At 53.4% G+C, this 18866-nt stretch overlaps 2 protein-coding genes across 2 annotated transcripts; both read left to right on the top strand.

Moving 5' to 3' along the window:
* Window positions 1-301: 301 nt before the first annotated feature.
* Window positions 302-2101, top strand: LINJ_23_0900 (putative RNA-binding protein; the record flags this gene model as incomplete). The annotated part of the gene is made up of 1 exon (XM_001465728.1): window positions 302-2101. One exon carries the CDS (start codon window positions 302-304, stop codon window positions 2099-2101), a length of 1800 nt encoding a protein of 599 aa, XP_001465765.1.
* A 12035-nt stretch (window positions 2102-14136) lies between these two features.
* LINJ_23_0890 (hypothetical protein, unknown function) lies at window positions 14137-15900 on the top strand (the record flags this gene model as incomplete). Its single annotated transcript, XM_001465727.1, has 1 exon — window positions 14137-15900. One exon carries the CDS (start codon window positions 14137-14139, stop codon window positions 15898-15900), a length of 1764 nt encoding a protein of 587 aa, XP_001465764.1.
* Window positions 15901-18866: the final 2966 nt, after the last annotated feature.

The following is an 18866-nucleotide window of genomic DNA, read 5'->3' as shown; positions in this document are numbered from 1 at the left end:
CCTCCTCCTCCAGCCGCTGGGGCAACCACATAAGTGTGCACAGAGGAGGTGTATCAGTTACTGCTTGCCTTGCCGTTTTTTTTTCTTGTCCTGACGGAAGTTGTAGTTGGTGTCTGTTCTCCTTTTATTCTGCTCTGATCCCTTTCACGCCCACAACTCTGCGTTCGACCTCTCTTTCTCTCTTAGCGTGTGCGTGCATCTTCTTTCACTCCTTCAACCACTTTTTATAAGTGTCTTGTGTCGATTTGTGCACCTTTTTTTTTGTTTTATTTCGCCCCACCACCCCTCTCCGTGCTTCATCATGAGCGCCTCGCCCGTGCCCGACACGTTCCACAACAACTCGACCAAGGAGTTCTCGCTTTCGTTTGGATCTCACGCCAGCGGGTCACAGAGCGAGTCGGGCATCTCGCAGCGGCTGGACGGTACACACAACTTTGCGACGTCGTCGATTCTGTCGTTCGACGTGCTGCCAGCCACCGGCGTGATGGCGGACCACAAGTCTCAGCCTCCAGATGCCGTTCTCACCGCCGCGGCCGCGATGAAGGCGACGCCGCAGGCGCCGTCCAAGAAAGGCGGCAAGGGTGCTGCTCGTTCCGCATCGATGACCGATGGTGGTTCTCCTGTTATAGACCAGGCCCCGACGCCGCCGGCAGAGCCAGTCAAGGTGAAGAATCAGAACGTCCGCCGCAATGTGTACATCTCTGGTGTGCCGCCGACCTACCGCTCGGAGGATTTCCGGCAGCTGTGCCAGCAGTTTGGACGGGTGGAGGCAGCCAAGCTGTGTGTTGACAATCGCAATGCCCCGACGAAGGCCTACGGATTCGCGCTGTACTACAGCGAGGAGAGTGCGGCGAGCTGCATCCGCGGACTCAATGGCAGCTTTTTGCAGGGCCGCTGTGTTCAGGCCCGCCTCGCTGACTCTCACGCCACCCCACAGCCGCTTGGGGATGCTGGTGCCGCCATAAACACGACGCTGCCGCCGCCCTCGATGCAGCGCGACCGCCGTGACAATAATAATCGCAGCCGCCGCAGTGGTGGCTCTCGTCGCGGCTCGCAGGGTCGTCGTGCTGTCAACAACAGCTCCATCCCCGGCGCAGCTGTTGGCAACAGCGGCATGCCGATTCAGATGCCATTCAACCCGATGGGGATGGCTGGCGCTATGCCGAGCGGCGGCGCGATGCCCATGCCGATGACGCAGTACTTCCCTTTTATGGCTCCTGCAGGCGGCGCTGTGACGGCCACCACCGCACTCACGACCTCTGCTATGGATGGGCACATGGCCGTCAACACGTCGCCGTCGACGACCTTCTTCACGGTGACCCCGGCGAGCTGCAGCCCGCGCACGGACTGCGGCTTTGGCGCGGCCGGCACGCCTTTGCCCGGCTCTCTCACCCCTGGCGGTAGCGCCATCAATGGCGCTCAACGCGGAGGCGCGCCCACGGCCATGTCGGCTCTGTCCCCGGCATCCATGGCTCTCAGTCCCCCGCTGGACTCCCTTCACTCATCCGACAGCTGCTCCTCTCTGGGGTCGGCGACAGCGGCGACGAGGGGGAACGCCAACGGCGGCCCCGGCGATGCGATGGGCAACAACGCTAATTCTCAAGCTGTCGTTTCCCCCTTCAACTTCCCCTTCCCGAACATGGCACCCATGATGCCGGCGGGGTCTGCGCAGATGATGGTCGCGACGGCAGCAGTGAACGGCGCGAACGGCGCGACCTCGACGGAGTGGGCGGCGCCGCCGGCGGCAACAGCCGCCTTCGTGTACTATCCTTTGCCCACTGGCGGGTACGGTGCCTTTCCAACTACCGCCGCGACTGCGAATGGTGTCAGCGCGTACCCTGGATCGCCGTCACCGTCCGGTCCGCCGGCAGCGACAGCCACTGCGAACCCCGTGGCTAATGGGACAGTCCCGTTCACATACTTTCCAATGGGTGCGGTGCCCATGAACAGCACTGCGACGGGGATGCCGGCGCTTCCGCCCTACTTGCCGTCAGCCCCCGTCAACGCCAGCAACGGCGGCGCAGAGGGCGTTAGCGGACTGCCGCCGAGCGTCGTCATGATGGACAATGGGATGGGCTTGCAGCTACAGATGCTGCGCTGAAGACAAAAAGGAAGCAAAGATGAAAACAAAATAAAGACACAAACATCGAAAATCGTTCAAGGTGGCGATCACGTGGACAAGGAAAAAAGTGAGCGGCTGCACGGATGCAGCACTCGCTACACAGAGCTGCTATGGTCTGCAGCATCGTGCCTGTATGTGCGTGTGCTGCTCTTTTTCTTGTTCGCCTTTTTTTTCCGTCCCTTTCTCTCTCTGGGAACGATTTCGAAGTCGCTTGTCTCCGAGTTTTCCTGGGTACGCGGCATAGAGCTTCACCTCCTTGTCTATGTCGACCTCTTGCTTGCTTATTTGTGTTATTTAATGCACGTTGCGACACTAATAAGAGGGGCCACACTGCCTTGCGTCTCCAGTGCTACCTTCTCCCCCCTCCTCCCACTCAAACCCAGCAGCCCGATCGAGCTGCCCGTACTTCCTCTTTCTCTTCTGTTCTCTTCTGCTGCGCGCATATATGCGTATGTGTCTGTGTGTCTGTCCCTGTGCATGTGTCGCATTACTCGATGTATTCTCTGATGGTTCCCTGCTTCTTCTTCGATCCCTCACCGGCGCCTCGCTGTTTTGTGCAGGCACACACTGGACTCCTGCGCTCACGTTTAGGCGTGTGTTTTTTCCCCCGTATGTGCGCCTATGTGCTTTTGTGCATATCGGTGCGTGTGTGCATGTGGGTGGGTGCCATCTGCTGTTCATCTGGAGATGTGCCGTTCTTGCGCCACCATTGCTGTGCCCCCCGCCCCCACCCCCATCTCTCTCTCTTATCCCTCGCGCACAAGAACGTTTTATTGGTATCACTGTTTGCTTCACTCTGGTATCTTTCGGACTCCCACGTTGCCCTACTTTGGCGTCCTGTGCATCCACTGGATTCGTTTTCTCTTTTATTCGTTTTTTATTATTTTCCATTGCGATGCACTCGTGGAATACACCGCAGGCGTGCCATCACTACTCAGCAAGCTGTATACATGCATAGAAAGAGATGATGGTGCGCCCGCCAAAGTAAGAAGAGCAGAAAACACACACACACACACACACACACAGAAATAAACAAGACGGTACATTCACACGTGCGCCCCCTTTTCTCCTTTTTTCTTGTGTGCGTCTGCGAGTTTGTGCCGGCGCCTTCCTGACTCTCTCGCTCTCTCTTCTCTCGTCCTTCTTCTCTTGCGCCCTCTTCTTTTTCGACGCGCCCTCCACGCTCTCCCCTGCTCACTGCACGCGCCTATATACAACGTGTTGGCTCCTTCGTTTTATTCTGCTTTCTCACGCTGCTGCCACTGCTGCTATTCCCATGTACATGAAAAGCAACCAACCATCACCACCACAACTACCACCATACAGAAAGAAAGCTAAAATCGCACTCTGGCACATACAACGAAGGCAACATACAAAACACACACACACACACACAGCAGGTCACACTGTTGGCGTACGCACGGGGAGTGGGCGGTGAGAGACGTCAAGCGCAGAGGGAAGAGGAGACGTGCTAATTTGGTAGCTGTCCAAAGAACGGCACTATCTGTGATGGATGTGCTTGCCCGCGCACCATCATGAAAATAGAGAAACACCTCCCACCCTTTCCTTTCTCCCTGGCCGCACAGGGCCACGCGGGGACATGTGTGAAGGAGGTTCGACGTTTTTTTCTCCCCTTTTCCACACTGTTGCTTGGTTTTCAGTTTTCGTTTTATCACGTCCAACGCTGCTCGTTTTTCTGCAGGCGAGACGGGTGATGAGGCAATGCGGGGAGGGGGAGGCCTCATCATCCTTTTCTTTACGTTTACGTTTTCGTTGTCTCGTTCTGACGCCGCTGCCCTCCTTTTTCTTCTCGTTTGCGTTTTTTTTTCACCTTTCCGTTCTGGTTTTGGTATCTTTCTGTCTCTGTGTGCTTTCCCACTCGCGCCCTGCCTTGAGCGCTTTACTGCCCTTGGTGTGTGTGCTTGCGTGCTTCCTTCTACCGGGTGCACGATCACTCATGTAACCCCTCCCCCCCTGATGTACACCCCCTCTTCTTTTTGTGTCGTTGTCGTCGTTTCTTCTTATGACGTCCTATGTGTGCTGTTTCTCTTTCTCTCCCTGGTTATTCTTGATTTCATTCTCGTAGCATTGCGGTAGCGAAAAAAAAAAGGACGAGTGGGGGAGGGGGGGGGAAGGGGGCGTAGAGAAGACGGCGGCGCGTAGGAAGCGAACAAGCAGACAGGAAACTGAGTAGGCAAGGAACGGGTGTTGGCTGGCGGGTGCTTCAGAAGAGGGGGGCCCTCCATCCACCCCTTTGGACTATACCCACCTCAAGGCTTCTTTCTACTCCCACCTTCCCACCACGCCGCCCATCTGCCATTATATCAAAGGCCTCCGCTTCTCTGTTTTCTGTTACGCACGCACACACACAGACGGTGTATCTCTACGTATTTCTTTTGCCCTACCTTTTTTTTGGTGTGTGCTTTTTGTCCAAGTATTACTTGTTGTTTGTATTTTGTGCTTCTCCCACCCCAAAAAAACATTCACAGGCGTGTGTGGCGCTCATGTAGCGCACGTATGTATGGCCACTGTCCATGTGGGCCAGGATCAAGAGCTGAGCCTCTCCCTCTCTATCTTCTCCGCTCCTGTTGCTCAGATAAGCGGCCACTTCTCCACACATACACCAACACACATGCACACGCAACCGCGCAACGAGGAAAGTGAGGAAAGGGACCGAAAAATTTGAAGAGACGCACTTGATTGTCTCAGTTCTTTCTGTGGCTTACCTTCATCATACCTGCACCCAGCACTCCCCTTTCCAGACCCAAGGGTTCTCGACTCCTTTTTTTTTCGCATTTTTCTCGCGTTGATTCCCTTCCCTCCGCACCAGTTTATTGTCGTTTTTTCCATTCCCTCTCAGGCCGTTTCTGTCTCTGTGCGTCTGTGGCGGCTCTGAGTGCCGATGGTCTTGCCGTGGGTGCGGGTGTCCGTGCGTTTCTGTGCGCTCGTGTTCAACACGAGACGTTTTTCTTTTTTTTTACTGGTGCTATGTTTGTGTTTTCTTGAGTGCGCATTAACCGTCTTTCCCTCCTTCCTCCCTTTTTTTTTCACTTCAGCTTCCTCCATTTCTCTCGTTCTTGTCTTGCGTCCATCGCTTTATCTTTCCGAACTTCTCTTCCTTTTTTTTCTTAGTTCAGTTTCGCTCTTCTTCTTCCCCCTTCCCCCTCTTCTTCCACTATCTTGTCTCTCCTTCCGACTTGAAGGACATCAAAAACAGCAACCTGAAAAAGAAAAAAATTAATAGGACCTTCTCCTCTCCTCTCTCTTGATAGCGGCGCTGCTCGTTGCACTGCTGTTCAGTGCTTGGAGCGCTGATGCTTTTTTTCTTTTTGTCTTCGCTCCTCCTCCATGGCAGGCCGTTTCCATCTTCGTTTTAAGTTTTTTTTTTTGTGCCCGTCTCCGCTGTTGTTGCTCGCACTTTTTCATGCGTCGTTCCGCCCAAGTGTTTTTAGCCCTCTTTTTTACCCCCTCCCCCCGTTTTCCTTCTCCTTGTGCTTGTGTTGGGACGTCTCCTGTTGCCGCTGCTGTGTGTCTGAGTGTGTGTTTTCGCTTTCACCCCGTCCTCTTCCTTTTTTTTTCCCGCACGCTTCGCTTCATTTTTTGTGCGTGCGCTCGCGCACGGCTGTGCTCTGGTGGCGTCCCTCTTTTCGTCGACGTTCGTCTTCGATCTCGTTTGGCTCTCCACGTGCTGTTCTCTCTCTATTATTATTTTTTTATTTCTATTATTATTATTTTTTTTGCTCCCCTTTTCATAGGTACGTGCGTGTGGGTTGGTGCGACACGGGCACACTCTTTCTTTCGTTTCTTTTGGCACGAGGAGAATGCCGTATAACCGCCACTCCGTTCTCCGCCTCTTTTGGTTTTCATGCCGGGTGTTGCCTGGTGCGCTGTTTCCTTCAACTCCCTCCCTCTTTCTCTCTCCAGCGTCGCTCACCGTGCTTGGCAAACTGGAAAACAAAAATGAACAGCACAGGGGAACAGCGGCCGTTCCGATGGAGGGCATTGGCTGAGTTTTTCCAGTCGAAATGTTCGGCTCATAGGGGAGTTGTAAGGGTATTCAGTGGGTGGGTGGGGTGCGCGCGCGTGTGTGTGTTTGACGGACTCCTGCAGGAACCCCGATACACAAACACACCTGTAGTGTAACCCTCCTCTCATCCTTCTCCTTTATCTCCTTCGTCCACCACGTCTGCTCACCCCACACCCCCTCCTTTGGGCACTGAAGCTTGTACCACTCCTCCGACTCGTTTTTCTTGTTTTCCTTAAACTCTTCTTTTATATCGCCGCCCATCTCCCTGTCTCTCTGTGCTCCCTCCTGTTTTTCGTGTTTTCTTTGATTTCGTCTTGCCGTTAGCGGCATCGGCTGGCTAGATGCCCTCTGCTTTCCTCTTCCTTTGTCCTCAGCGTGTTGCACACCTCCAGGCTTTCTGTTTCCTTTTATATTCATTTTGTTGCGCTTACCCTTGTCGCGCGTGTGTGTGCTGGTTGGTGTCTTCCTCCCTCCCCCCTTGCACGCGTTCGTGGTGCTGTCATGGATGGCCGTCTTCCCTCTTCCTCGCCAAACCTTTCCCCCTTTTTTGCTTTGGCTCTTCGTCTACTCTGCACCTTTTTTTTTCATTGCCTTGATTTGCGGAGCCCCGGTTGACTTGTGCTTTTAACCATCACGGACGTGATCGCACACGCACATATGCGCGCAGTGTACCTAGGTTCTTTTTTCCGTGTATTTTTTTTTTCCAGCCTCTTAAATTCGACTCTCTGTCTGTCGGTTCACTGTTCTCCTGCCTACGAGGGGAGGGGCAAAAGATCGCTTGCCCCCCCCCCCTCTCTCGCGCGCGCTGAAGTATCTCTAGAAAGTGGCGCTCAGTACGCTCCCTTCTTCACCTTGATCTTCTTTGGTCTCTTTTTGTGTGTGTTTTTCTTTTTCCGTGTTGCCTGTTGTCGGACGTGCTATTTGTTTATTTCTGTGTTTACGCTTTCCCCATTTTTTCTTCCCCCTTCCTCCCCTCCCCCATCATGCTCGTTGTGGGAGGGCTGCCGTCGTCTTTTATTTCCATTCTGAGGAGCAGGATGTTTCTTGCCTTGCCTCTTTCTCTCTCGACTCTCTTTTTTCGCTTGTTATATTTTCATCACCCCTTCCCTTTCTGTTGTTTGAAAATGTTTACCTGTTCTATCATGTTGTTCTTGTCGTACCGCTGTCCAAGCTCGCGTTACTGTTTCCCTCGTTCTTCGTGCCACTCTTGCGACTTCACTGTCTTCGTGTAGGGTTTTTTTTTTGTGTGTGCACGTGGTGAGGTATGATCACGTTTTTCTTTCAAGAAAACACACTATATATGTTCCTCCTCCCCGGCTTCAGTCTTTGATACCATTCTTTTCCTCCTTCTCTCGCTCTGCGAGTCTGTCGCCGCGGCATCTTGCTGTGGTGTAGCCCCCTGTCGCTGCCACTGCCTCTTGCGTTGGACAGAATGAGAGCTTGGGGGAGGGGGCCGAGGAGAAGCGGTGAGAGTTGCCCTTTTTCCCAAACCTCCCCGTACTGCCGTAGTGTGTTCTCCATCGTGCGCCTTTTCCCCTTTTTGTTGTCTTTTTTTTTCGTGCGCTTTTTTCTTCAATTCCGGTCATAGAGGCCTCCACGCGTGTGCGAGTGTGTGTTTTCCTTTCTTTGGATGAATAAGTGTGCGTGCATGTAAACGGGGAGGCACTTGCGCGCAAATGTGAGCAGCTCCTCCTCCTCCAGCAGCAGCAGCGGAGCGTCCGCGCGCCGTGGCTCTTTTTTTTTCGCGCTCAGGCGTTGATCCCACTCCCCTCCGTCGCCGTCTCCGTTCCCGCCCCCGCCCCTGTCATTCCTCAAAGAGGGAAGAAGACGCAACATACACCAGAATAGCAAAATGAATGCACCACGTGGGGGGGGGGGGTTGGGGTTTGGCGAAAAAGATGACAGAAAGGTTGAAACGAAACTCAGCGACACAGAAAAGCGTGCGTGACGGAGATGTGGACGAGAGGATGTGCCCGCCGAGGAACTGGCTGGGTGCATATCTACAAAGTAAGCTTCGTCTAGTACAGCGTTTTATGCACGCCACTGCGCACGGTGAGCAACACCTGCACAGTCGTATCAGTGACACGCGTGTACTTGGTCGGATCTTTTCCTCTCATCTATTGGGATTGGAGAGTGCGCCTGCGTATCTCTCTGGCTAGCCGGTGCTTTTTTTTCTTGTTTCGCTTACTTTTTTTTTTGTGTCGGCGAGCCCCTTCCTCCCTTCCCCCTCCTTCTTCTCGTTGGCCCTCGCCCTGCATCCTCCTCCACTCTTTTTGCCATCATCGGTGAGCGTGGCTCAGCTTGTAGTGACGCGCGAAACGAAAACAAAAAAAAAACGGGAAAATACCTCGCTCTTGACATGTCTCGCTGCCTTGCAACAGAACCTGCTGCTTCCGGATTCACGGAAGAGAGGAAGAAAGCGGAATACATTATGGCCCGGGTCAAGGACCCACCCGGAAGCGAGTTCATGACGCACCCGCATACATCTCTATGTGTGTCCGCTTGCATGTTTTTATCTTGCGACGGCGTATATGGGGCGGTACAGAACAGCAGATGCCCCCTGCTCCTATGTAGTACATGCCTTGAGGCAGAGAGAGAGCGAGCGAGCGAGAACGGCGGAGTTGCCAAGCAAGAACAAAACGAAACGCGTACTGAACCCTTGCGCCTTCTCTTTTTTTGTTGTGTGTGTGTGTGTGTTATAGTGGCGTAGGCAATCTTTTTTTTTGGCTTCGTCTTGTGTGTTTGGTAACAACTCCAGCAAACATGAAAAGAGAGCGCCGGCTTCATCTGTGTCTGTGTGTGTGTCCTTCCTTGTGAGTGCGTGGCGAGGCCGCACGCCTTCACCGACCGGGTTTCATTTCTCTTTCTCTCTTCCCTCTGGAGAGGCTGACAAGAGCGAAGGGAAGCAACGCGACCGGTAGACTTATCCCAACGCACTCCGGGCCTGAAGGACGAGGATGTACCTTTGTGGTGTGAGTGGCTGCACATATATATGTGTATATATATGTGGACGCATGCACACGCACTCACGCACACACCTACGCGCGCGAAGTAGAGCACGAAGCACAGAGGTAAAGTGCACCAATGGAAGCACGAAGGCTCCAAGAACTTAAAACCAATAAAAAGGAAAGAGGCTTCCACTTGTCGGATGGACTATCCAAAGAGCGACAACGGATGCAAAGAAAAAAAGGTTCACCGCTTCCTCATATTTTTTGTTTTACCCCCCCCCCCCCCTCGCCCAATTCTTGTTGCTGACGCCTCACCCAGCCTTTTTTTTATGTGTGTAAGCGTCATTCGCGGTTGAAAAGAGAAGCGATACAGGAGGCTGCGGCGGAACGACGGCGTCCTCATGGAGGGAAAAGAGTCATCAAGTGACTCTCCTCCGGGCTAGGCACACATACACAATCATACACCGACACGCACCCTCACGCGAAGCAGATCCTGTCATGGAGTCCTTGTGAAGGTGTGCCCTGCCCGAGCTTTCTCTCTCTCCTGTTTGAGACTCCTCGTCCCCTTTTGTAGCATTCTCTTACCTCCTCCTTTTTTTCTTGTTTGGCTACTGTTGTGGTTGTTTGGAGGACTGGTGTGCTGCTCTGCTTTTCTTCGTGGCTTGGCTTCTCCCGACTCCATCACCCTCCCTTGTTTGTCGGTGTGCGTAATACGGAGAAGAAGGCACACACACACACACACACACACACACACACACACACCAAAAAGAAAGGCGACGCAGCAGCAACAACACCCCAAAACCCTCTCCCCTCTTCGGAACAGTATACATACATATATATATATATACACGGACATCCACTTGTATGGCATCTTACCCGTTTTCGTGTTTTGTCGCCGCCTTGGGGAGGGGTGTATGTGTATGTGTATGTGTGTGTTTGTGCGTATGCGGACGGCACATGGTATAGTTATGGCTGCTGCCGTGACGGCTGTGAATGATGTTCTTTTCTTTCCGCCAGCCTAGCAATGTGAAAGCACACACTGTTTTTTTTTTTTGAAGCTCACTCTCTCTGTGCGTGCAGACGTTTTTTGTGTCTGTCGAGATTCTTTCGCGCTATTCTTCGTTCTTTTTTTTTCGCCTTCTTCCTCTTCGTGTCCCCCTTTTTTGCTTCTCATCTTGAGTCTGACCGGAAAACAGAACAAACAGATCGAAAAACCAGAAGAAACACACGTGCACACACACAGACAGACAGACACGCCGAAGCCAAGAGAGACGGAACGCCCACGCAGACGATGGAGGCGAGACACGTCTGATCTTTGAGGGTTGACTTGTCAGGAAGGGCGGCGTGCTGGAAGAGCACCTCTCCCCCCTCCCCCTCTTCACCCCTCCCATGGCGCGCCTCACAAGCATTTTGAAAAGAGAGAGCACGAAGCGACGGCGATGTAGGCAATGACAGCTTTTCTGCCTCTTATACGCCATGAAGCTCCCCACTCTGTTCTCTTCCGGACAGCCCAGCATCACGCCACATGCAGACACGCTGATCTCAAGGCCATCTTCAGTGAGTGCGCGGCAGGGCCACGCATCTGCACGCATCTCTGCTGTTCTGTGCCGCCCTCTTTACCACTACGAGCACCACCCTCTTACTCCCCGTCTCTCTCCTCCTCTCTTACGAGTTTTTGTTCCTGCTTCATCTCTGTTTCTTGCATTGCTATCGTGCATATATGTATGCGCATGCACACATGAAAATGCACGTACACGTACGTACACGCTACGCAGTGTACCTGAGCAAACACCAACACCACTACCACCAGCACCACCATCACGCATTCACAAAAAGGAAGAAGTGAGAAAATTTTTTTTTCTTCGCCTGTTCAGTAGCACGCACACACACACGAAACGAACAAGCTCCTTTACATCAGCCTCTTTAAACAGGAAAGGAAGACGAGGAAAAACAAAGGAAATTGCATATATCTACACACACACACACCAATATAATATATATACATACATATATATATATATGTTATATTATATATTATATCCGCTTTAGCAAACCAAGTAACCAAAAGTCCAAGACAAGAAAGACGGCAAGTCTCTTTGCTGTCCGCTCTCAAGTTTTGTACTCCCTTGTCTTTTTTTTTATTTCTTTATTATTTATTTATTTATTTTTATATTGTGTCTCACCTTTATTTCTTCTCTGATTTCATTTTTTTTTCTCCTTTCCCATCTTCCCAGAGCCTTCTTCTCGCTGTCTCTGTCTCTGTCTGTATGTGTGTTTTGTGAGCCTCCGTCTACCCCCGCCCTTCACGTCATTTTGGGGGTCACCTACACAACAACAACCCCTCCCCCGTACCACTTTTTTTTATGTTATCTTTTTATTTTTTGTCGCTTCTCTCCCCCCGCCCCCTTCCTCAAAGAGGCTGACACACCCACACGCATACACACACCGAGTGCCGCGAGTAGGAAGGTATCGAGTCGAGGCTAGCGAACTGCGACAAGGAAATCAGAGGGAAAAAAGACTTAGGGAAGAAAGTAAGGGGTACGCTATAGAAGAATAAGCGCTGCCCGTGTAGCACATACTGCAGCCCTTTCCATCCAGGGACACGAATAGGAGAGAGCGAACACGCACCAAAAAAGGAGTAGCTGGACAAGAACGCGGCTCCACCTTTTCGTTCTTTTTTTTCCCTTGTTTCTGTGTGTTTGGTCTCTTTCTCTGTTTCGCTCGCCCGGTTCTTAGTGTTATCCACCACCACTGTGATGCAGTTTGCGGAAGCAAACACCCAGCAAAGTTCTACCCCTCCTTCTCCCTCTCCCCGCCATTGTGTTCTCCAGCTTCTCTCTCTCTGGTTTCTTTAACAGACGAGGGCCTTCTCCCCCTTCCTTTTTATTTGTTGTTGGTCGTGCTTCGCTCTTGCCCGTTTTCGTTCCGCTCCTCGCATATCTGAGTAAGCCCCCCTCCCTCTCGTCTACCTCCCCCCTCCCCCCACTCCCCCGATCCTTACTGGATACCTTCGCTTCACTGCTGCTGCCGTTGCTGCCCTCGCAGGTATTTCCCACCCACGTCATTCCTTTTTTTTTTTCATCTTTATTCTTGAATCTTGTCTTGCCAAGAGCGTCACAGAGAAGAAAAAAAGACAAAACAAAAGGAGGAACGCACCACACTTTATTCCTTTTTCTTTTTCCGTATTCGTGCCACTCACTTACCTTTTCCTCGCAAGTCTTTAGCAGCAGTTCTCCCTCTCGGCCTCTTCGCCGTCTTTCAGCATCCCTCAGCATCTCTCCTTGCTTTCCATAGCCTCCATCTAAAGATTGACCACGTCTGTCTCTGTCGGTGTGTCTCTCTTTCTGCCTCTCTTTTCAATTCTTTTCGCTCCCTCCTCCCTCCTCCCTCCTCCCTCCTCCCCCCTCCCCCTCCCCCGCTCTCCGTCGAAGATTGTTGTGCCTCTGCCATTATTAGCAATAAACTTTCCCGCGTCATCCTGAATCGGTACACTTTGTTCAAGCAGCTGCTTTTTGTGTGTGTGTGTGTGCGCGTGCGCCCGGCTTTACACATCAGCACGTCTTGACCGCTTCTGCTACGTTTTGCTTTTCTTTTTTTTTTGGACTATTACTTTCTTGTGTGCTTGCGCGTCTCCTTCTGTGTTCTCCTTTCCGCTATCTCTAACGCCGTCGTTGGGTGCGCCCTCTCTTTGCTTTTTTTTTCAGCTTTCTCGTGTGTGCGCGCTGTGCGTGCGAGCGTGTGCGAGGGTGTTTGTGTGTGTGCATGTGCGACGTCAACGTTGTTCTTTTCTCTTGCTCTTGGTCTTCGCGTATGTGCTACACATACACCCACATACACGCACCTCTCTATCTGTCTGGTACTGACCCCTTCTTTTCCTACCCCCTTCTCTTTCCGCTTTTCTCCAGACAATAAGCACCATCATCACACGCCCCCACCCCACCCCTTTCCTTGGCGGAGTGTCTCTCTATTCCTCACTGTCTTCTTTTGTTTTGGTTTATTATCTCTTTGTTCCCAGTCGATTTTTTCTTTCTGTTGTTGGATTTCTCCCGTCTCTTTCCTCCTTTCTTCCTCGGTGTTACTCCCTCCCCTCTTCTTCTGTTTCTGTGTGCCACCGCATCTCTTTTCTCTCTCTCTCTCTGTGTGTGCTCGCACTCTTTCGGTCTGTATTTTGGCTTCTTTCTTTTTCTCTTCTTTGCGGCTACACTTCTCTTGCCCCTCTTCCTCCTTTCCTTTCTTTGCCTTCTTCCTTGAATTTGTCTCTCTCTCTCTCTGCCTGTCTGTGTGAGTCTGTGTGTCTCTTTCTCTCCTCCGCTTTCGTGGCTCTCTTGTTTTGTTTTTCCCTTGCCCTTTTCGCCCTCCTCGTCTTCCTTCTGCCATCCACGTCCTTGCCGCTTTCTTTTCGTTGCGGTCTCTTCCTACCGTGTCCTTCACACCCTCCCTCCTTCCCTTCACGCACTGTCCTCCTCTCGTGACTTTTGTCCTTTGCCGGGGGTCGCCTTCCCACTTTTTTTTCGTCTGCTTGTTCTTATCGTTGGGGTGCTTGTGCCCGGAGGTGTATGCGCGCGTGTGTGCATGTATTAGCTTCCCTCATTCTCTGTGAGCTCAAGCGCATTTTCTGTTTGTATTTTCGCCCCTGTTCCCTTCACGTGCATGTTGTAATCTTTACTTCTTTTCTGCGGTTGCCCGGCCCCATTCGACCACCGACTTTCCGTTTCGTTTTTTCGTGCGCGCGTGCATGTGCGTGTGCGTGTGTGTGAGATTTCTTCTTTTTTTTTGCTCGGATCTCTTTGCCTGCCGATCTTCCAGCTTCCTCTCTCTTGCCCCATCGTTTTTTCGATTCAGGCCATCCCCGCTTCGCTCTCTCGCGCTTGTCTCTGTCGCCTTGATTTGTCTCATCCACCTCTCTTGCTGTCTTATCCTGGACTGTGACCCCTCTCCCCCCTCCACACAGCCCCTCTACCTCTTCCTCAGCTCTTCCACGGTCCAGAATGGCAGACAGCTCTAGCGATGGTCCTACCTCGCCCAGCTGGCCGCTGTACATGATGATGCCCGGTCAAGCCGCTAGCGCTGATTCCTTCTGCAAATACCACAGCGGAGGCGCGGCGTCATCCGCTGTGACCCCGTCCGTTGGCGCTGCGGGAGCGGCAGGCAGCATGAGCACCTCTCTGAACGGCGCCCCCGGCCAGCCGGCGAGCGTTGTGCCCCTCGGCGGGGCCGGCTCCTTCTATTTCTCGTTCTGCGGCACGGACGGGCTCATGATTGGCGACACAGCTGACGCGAACCTGAGCACCACCTACGCCAACACCGTTACGACCCCAACCTTCAGCGCAAGCAATACCGCCGCCAATAGCCGAGCCGCAAGCCTTACCACCCCTGGTACCACTGTGGCGAGCGCAATGCAGCTGGCGGCGGCAAATCTCGAGTACTTCTACGGCATCCCCACCCCAAGCGCGCCGAATCGGGCCGACTACGCGGCATCCAGCGCCGCGAGCAACTGCAGCAGCACCAGCGATCACCACGTGAGCGAACGAGGCACGGCGCCGCCGCGGCCGCCGATGAGCACTGGCGCGCAACAGCTCGCGAACAACGCGCCACCGCAGGGCGGGGTGCAGAAGGATGTGCTGGCGCTCATGGCCGCCGAGCAACAGCAGCAGAAGTTTGTGCTGCAGCAACGAAACGTCTATATGTCGGGATTACCAGTCAACTTCCGCCCCTCTGCCTTCCGCGCGATGTGCGGGGTCTTTGGCCGCATCGAGTCCTCGAAGCTCTGCATGGAGGCGGATGACTCCAGCCGTTGTCGCGGATTCGGCTTTGTGCTGTTCTACGACGTGGAAAGCGCCAACTCGTGCATCTCATCTCTGAACGGAAAGATGATGCAGGGCCGCACGCTGCAGGTGCGCCGCGCCGACCTCTCCGCCGCGCCGCAGCCGCTGCACCCGGTGACGCAGCGCAACCGCACTGGCTCTGGTCTGGTGACTCCGCCGACGCTGGGGCAGCAGACGGCACCAACCGAGATGCCGTCCGCATCAGCGGCCGCCGCCTTCCCTCTCTACAGTCCGCACCCGCCCACTGTTGGCCAGTCCAGCGTGAAACCGGTTGTCATGTCTGCGGTGCCCTTCACCTTCGCGACTTCGACTGGCGTCGCACCACCGCCCGGATCGATCGTTCACAATTCGGCGCCGACCAAGGCCTCTTTCCCGCTTGGCACCAACGGATCGGCTTCCAGCTCACTTGGCGCCACCTCGACACCGACAGTGGTTTACGCCTCAAACAGCACGATGCTCTCCACCATGCGAGGGGGTGTACCTGTAATGCAACTCTTCACAGCGGTCCCACCGGGTAGCGCTCCCGCGATGGGCCCCCAGCCGCCCTCGGTGATGTCGCACACGTCACTCAGCAGCCGCGATGGCGCTACCCCGCACACCGAAACCCCCTCGAGTGTGGCAAGCTCCAGCGCACCGATCGGCTTCTCCGCCTCCCAGCACCTCATCCACCTCCAGGCGCCGACTGCGCAGCAGCCACAACAGAATCTGCCGCAGCACTCCATCCAGTTCAAGCCGCAGCCTCCGATGCACCCACCCGCGCAGCCACAGCGACCGATGAGCGTCTGCACAAACGTTGCAATTTACCGCCCACTCGAAGCGGCCTCGAGTGCCGGCAACCTTAACCTCAACCCAAGCGCTGGTGGCAGCGCGATGGCGAGCGCTTACAGCGCTAACGGCAACGTTCTGCAGGACTACCTCATGGGCGCGGACCTGAACGCGTCCTCCTCCAATGTCTTCTACTTTATCTCCCCGCCGTAGTGCGTGCAAAACGAGCAACAATGCACACACACACACCGCTCAGCGCGTGGTATGGCAGGCTCCAGTGGCCCCCGCTCCGTGTGTGCGTGTGTGTGTGGGGGAGGGGGAGCCATACAGGCCCCCCGCTATCCGCTGCCAATGCCGAGCCACCTTCTGGTGTTGGCAGGGTTGAGTACCCACGACGTAGGGAAGTCATAGCGATGTAGCGCTGATGATGTCGGCAGTTGTGTTCCGGGTGGCGCTGCGTCGGAGCGGCCTGCAACCGCGTACACGTCTGCGCCATCCATATGATGGACAGCGTGTCAGCGTGACTCGAGCGTATTCCACCCCCGGCCCTCTCGCTACCTACCAGTGTGTGGAGCATGCGTGGCCCTCCCGGGGGGGGCGCGCGCCAGGTCGGGACCGGCACAATGGGAGCGGCTGTGAGGCGACCTGCGGGGCGGCGGGTGGGTGGGGTGGCGTTCGGGGCAGAGACCGCGCTCAGATAGCTGAGGCGGAATACCTGTAGCGCGTGTGTCTAGGACTGCATTGCACGACGCGGATGGGGAGGGGTCTGTCACAGGCCGGGAGGGGGGCGCTCGAGCGTGGAGTTGGTCTGATGCTCTGTGGAAGGATGGACGCGTTGAAGCCGAAAACGATGGGTTACGTGTGTTTCAGTAGAGGATGAGCTTGCTTTGCAGTACAGCAGATGATCGTGCTGCTTTTTGAATGCTGTGTGTTGTTGGCACGCTTCTCATCGTCTCCCTTCTAGGCTCATATGCTACCCTGCATGTGCGTATGTATGTGTCTCTGCCTGCTGCTGTTCTTCCTTGTGTCGGTTCTTTGCTGTTCCTCCTCGATGGAGATAGCGTCTGCTCCTTTCTTTCGCCTTGCTCGACGCTTCCTTTTAACGCGTGCCCTGCTCTCGTTTTCTCATCCTCCCCCCATCGTGAACCCTTATCTCCTTTCTTCTTTTTACGAGGTGCCTTTCTCCTGTTCTCACTGCCGCGTTGCCATTGTGGTCGTCGTGGCTTCTATTTCTCCTTTCTTCCTGGTTTAGCTTGATGATGATACAGTGCCTCTGCGCAGGTGCGCTACGGCCGTCTTTGATGCGGCGGGATGCAGAGAGTGGCGAAGAGCTTCTTGATTGTTCCTCTCTTCGTCTTTCACGCATGCTTTACACGCAGAAAATGTACGCCCGTAATACCTCCTGTTGTGCTTCATTGTAGTGTAAACCTTTTATTTTTTTTCCCGGTTTCGCGTTTTTGTTGTCGTGGTAACGCGTGTCTTTACTGGTTAGTTTTTTTCATGTTTGTTTTTGAAGTCTTTCTGCTGTGGTCTGCCTCCTTCTCGTTCCCCCCACGGCCATTGCGCGCAACACGAATCCGCGTTGCTGCTTCTCTCGTTTCGTATTTTCCTTTGGATTTTTTGCCTTTTTTTCGTCCCAGCTGGATACATGCAGGTGCACTTTTCTTTCAGTGTTCGCCTTTTCAGTGTTTCACCGCGTGCTGCACCCGCTCCTCCCGCTGTTTTTTTTTTCTGTTTTTGCCTTTCGTTGTTGATGTGCCCCTCTCTTTCTCCCTGTGTGTGTGTTTAAAATGTTTTGTGGCTTCTGTGTTTTGGCCGTGTGTGCCTTTATAGCCCTATCGTCGATTCACTGGTTTACTGATGTCGTTGTGGGCGACTTTACTCCACATTTTTTTTCTTCACGTTCTTGGCAGGCGTAGGTTTTATACGTTTGTATATGTATATCTGTTTGCGCGCACACCGTTACCCCCTCGGTTTCCGGCTCACTTATCGGAGTGTATCAATATCAAATCTATGTATATCTATCTATATACGTGTATGTGTATGTGTATGCGTATGTGCCTCTTGCTTCCTTCTTATTTGTGCCAGCCACGCACCGCATCTCTCTGCCCGCCCGCCTGCTTGTCGCCGTATCTCTCTTTTTTTATTATCTGCGTTTTTTGCTTTGCTTGTATTTCTTTTTCTTCATTTTTATGTTGTCTCCGTTAGCCGTAGTGCAACCAGAGTTTGGAGGGCTGTAGTTGTATGCGTATGTCTGCTGGTGTGTGCTTGTGTGTGTGTGTGTTTTATTATATTTTTTCCGTTTCCCCTGTGGGCGAATGAAACGCTATTAATAACAACAACACCCTTCCCCCTCCTCCTCCCCTCCCCCAACAACAAAAAAAAAACAGTGCACATGGCATTGCGTTCAACTCTCTATTTTGAATGTAAGTGTGTGGTGTGCTCTGTCTCTTCGCGGATCGTAGTTCTCTCTCCATGGCCAGGCGCCTGTGTGGAGTTTCGCGTTCCGTTCATGTCTTTCTTTTTTTCTTCGGGTTTCGGTCTGGATAAAAAAACCAAAGGCACTTAGCCGTGGAGGTGAATGAGTGCTCTGATGTGGCGTTGACAACCTCAACGCGCCGGACAGCAGACCCCCCCCCCCCCCCCACACACACACACCCAATCCCTTCCGGCTCTTTCAGGACAACAAGAACAGAAAAAACAAGAATCGCTCAATCATGCTAAAGATGGGCGTTCTCTCTCACTGTGGATGCGCGCACAGGCCCACTTTGTGTACGCCTTTTTGTGCATCCTCGTCCCTTTTTCTCTTGGTTCTTTAGCGACTAATCCTAAACCCATCATGGTGTGCGCGTGTGTGTGCTTGTCAGCGCATGTGTGCGCATCGTCGGGTGTGTGTGTGTGTGTACTGCCCGAGCAATACTAAAAGAACGCGCAGGTACAGTGCACCTTTACGACGTGGTGGCACTCCTCACTGGCCCTCCTCTCAGCTCTCCCCCCAACCCTGCGAGGTGGGGGATCCGGTCAGCGAGGCGACAGCAGCCGGTATGGCAAACACAAACGGCAGCAGCATAAAATGCACACACTCAGTATGTGTAGGCATTTTATTTTTGATTGTTCTTGAAAATTTAGCGGTGCAGCTGGTGTTCTTGACGCTGCTGCTTTTCGCATTTTTCTTTCTA

Source organism: Leishmania infantum, chromosome 23 (genome assembly GCF_000002875.2).
Source record: "Leishmania infantum JPCM5 genome chromosome 23".
Lineage (NCBI taxonomy): Eukaryota > Euglenozoa > Kinetoplastea > Trypanosomatida > Trypanosomatidae > Leishmania > Leishmania infantum.
Note: the sequence above shows the minus strand (reverse complement) of the source record. Positions and strands in the feature narration are given on the sequence as shown.